We start from the raw sequence: 1,504 nt of genomic DNA, 5'->3' as shown, positions 1-1,504 counted from the left end.
TCATGGAGCCCTCGCGCAGCGCGTGCTCGGCGATCTTCAGCTTCTGCAGGTTGCCCAGTGCCACCTTCTTGTACTCGCCGATCAGCCTCCGCAGCTCGCTGTCATAGTCCTCCTTCATGCGCCGCATGGCCTCCTCCTTCTTCTCCTCCGAGCGGCACTTCTCGCGGTACTTGGCCTGCAGGTCGTCCCGCTCCTTCCTCACCCGCGCGATCTCCTCCTCCAGCTGCTGCTGCTGCTGCTGCTGATGCTGTTGTTGTTGTGCGCGGGACTGGCCCCCCGCTGCGTCCCTGAGGGCGTCCCTGAGTTCCTTCAGCCTGTCCTCCTCCCGAGACACCATGGGGGTCTTCCTGCCCCCGCCGCCCGGGGTTCGGGCCCGGTCCGGGGTGCGGGATCGCTCCATGGGCGTCCTGGCTCGCTCCGACGTCGACGGCAGCTCTCTACGGGACGTCCGCACGATTTCGTCCGTGATGGAGTCCAGACCCGGGGTGTGTCGGCCCGTGGACGGCAGGGTTCTGCTCCCTGCCCCGGGCCCACCCCCGCCTCCTTCAGCCCGCCCCCCTCCGGGGACTGCGGTCGGTCCGGCGGCGCCGCGGCGGCGGGGGTGGTGGTGGTGGCGGTGGTGGTGGTGGTGCCCCGCACGCTGCGCGGGGTTTCTAGGCCGGCCGCCGGGGTCCGGGACCTCTCGGTGACGGGAGTTTTGATCCCCGGGGTGTGGGATCGGTACAGCTTGATCTCCTCTTCCTTGTACTTGAGCACCTGCTGCAGCTCGTAGTCCTTCTGCTTGATCATGTCCTCCCGGAGCCGGGCCACCTCCTTCTTCCTCTCCTCCTCGTGCCGCTTCTGCAGCGCCGCGTGCTCCTGCCTCCGCTCGTTCTCGTAGAACTCCCGGATCTGCCGCATCTCCTCGATCTTCTCGCGGTTCATGGCCTTCACCTTGCTGCGCTCCGCCTCCAGCTCCGACTTGAGCTTGGTGTAGCGGCGCCGGTAGTCCTCGTCGCCCCGGAAGGAGTGGCGGTGGCGTCGCTCCCGGTGCAGGTGACCCTCGGACTTGGCGCTGACGGAGGCGGGGCTGGAGGCCCGGCTGATGTCGTTGATGTTGAAGTCGATCATCTCCATGTCCTCGTCCCGCAGGCTGACCTTGCTGCTACTGCCCGACAGGCGTCGGCCCACGTTGTAGGCCGTGGTCAGGTCCACTGTGGACATGGTGCTGTGTCGTGCGTGCGTGTGTGTGTGTGTGTGTGTGTGTGTGTGTGTGTCACTCCCCCTTCAGCTAAGACGACGCCTGTTGCGGGAAGGTTGCGGTGAGATCCACTCTGGTCATCCTGCTCCAGTCTCCACTGACAGTCCACTGGTTCTATTTGTGTGGGTCCAGCTCAGAGCACAGTTGTAAGTTTGCTGTGCTTTCATCATCTGTTGTATAGCAGCGTTGGTGTTTCTTTAATAAAGTTTGTTTAAAACACATCCTGCTCTCTCTCTCTCCCTCTCTGTCTCTCTCTACTTTGGC

At 64.1% G+C, this 1,504-nt stretch overlaps 1 protein-coding gene across 1 annotated transcript in view; it reads right to left on the bottom strand.

Moving 5' to 3' along the window:
* Window positions 1–1,203, bottom strand: part of LOC143274667 (uncharacterized) — a 264,898-nt gene extending 263,695 nt beyond the window's left edge. Inside the window, exons 1-2 of the mRNA XM_076578540.1 lie at window positions 524–1,203; window positions 1–437 (exon numbers count right to left, since the gene is read on the bottom strand). The exon at window positions 1–437 is cut by the window's left edge and continues 251 nt beyond it. Coding sequence (XP_076434655.1) covers window positions 1–437; window positions 524–1,203 — 1,117 coding nt within the window. The remainder of the gene's footprint in view (window positions 438–523) is intronic.
* Window positions 1,204–1,504: the final 301 nt, after the last annotated feature.

The sequence above is a fragment of the Babylonia areolata genome, chromosome 29, assembly GCF_041734735.1.
Source record: "Babylonia areolata isolate BAREFJ2019XMU chromosome 29, ASM4173473v1, whole genome shotgun sequence".
Taxonomy (NCBI): Eukaryota; Metazoa; Mollusca; class Gastropoda; order Neogastropoda; family Buccinidae; genus Babylonia; species Babylonia areolata.
This window is presented reverse-complemented; position numbering and strand designations above follow the sequence as displayed.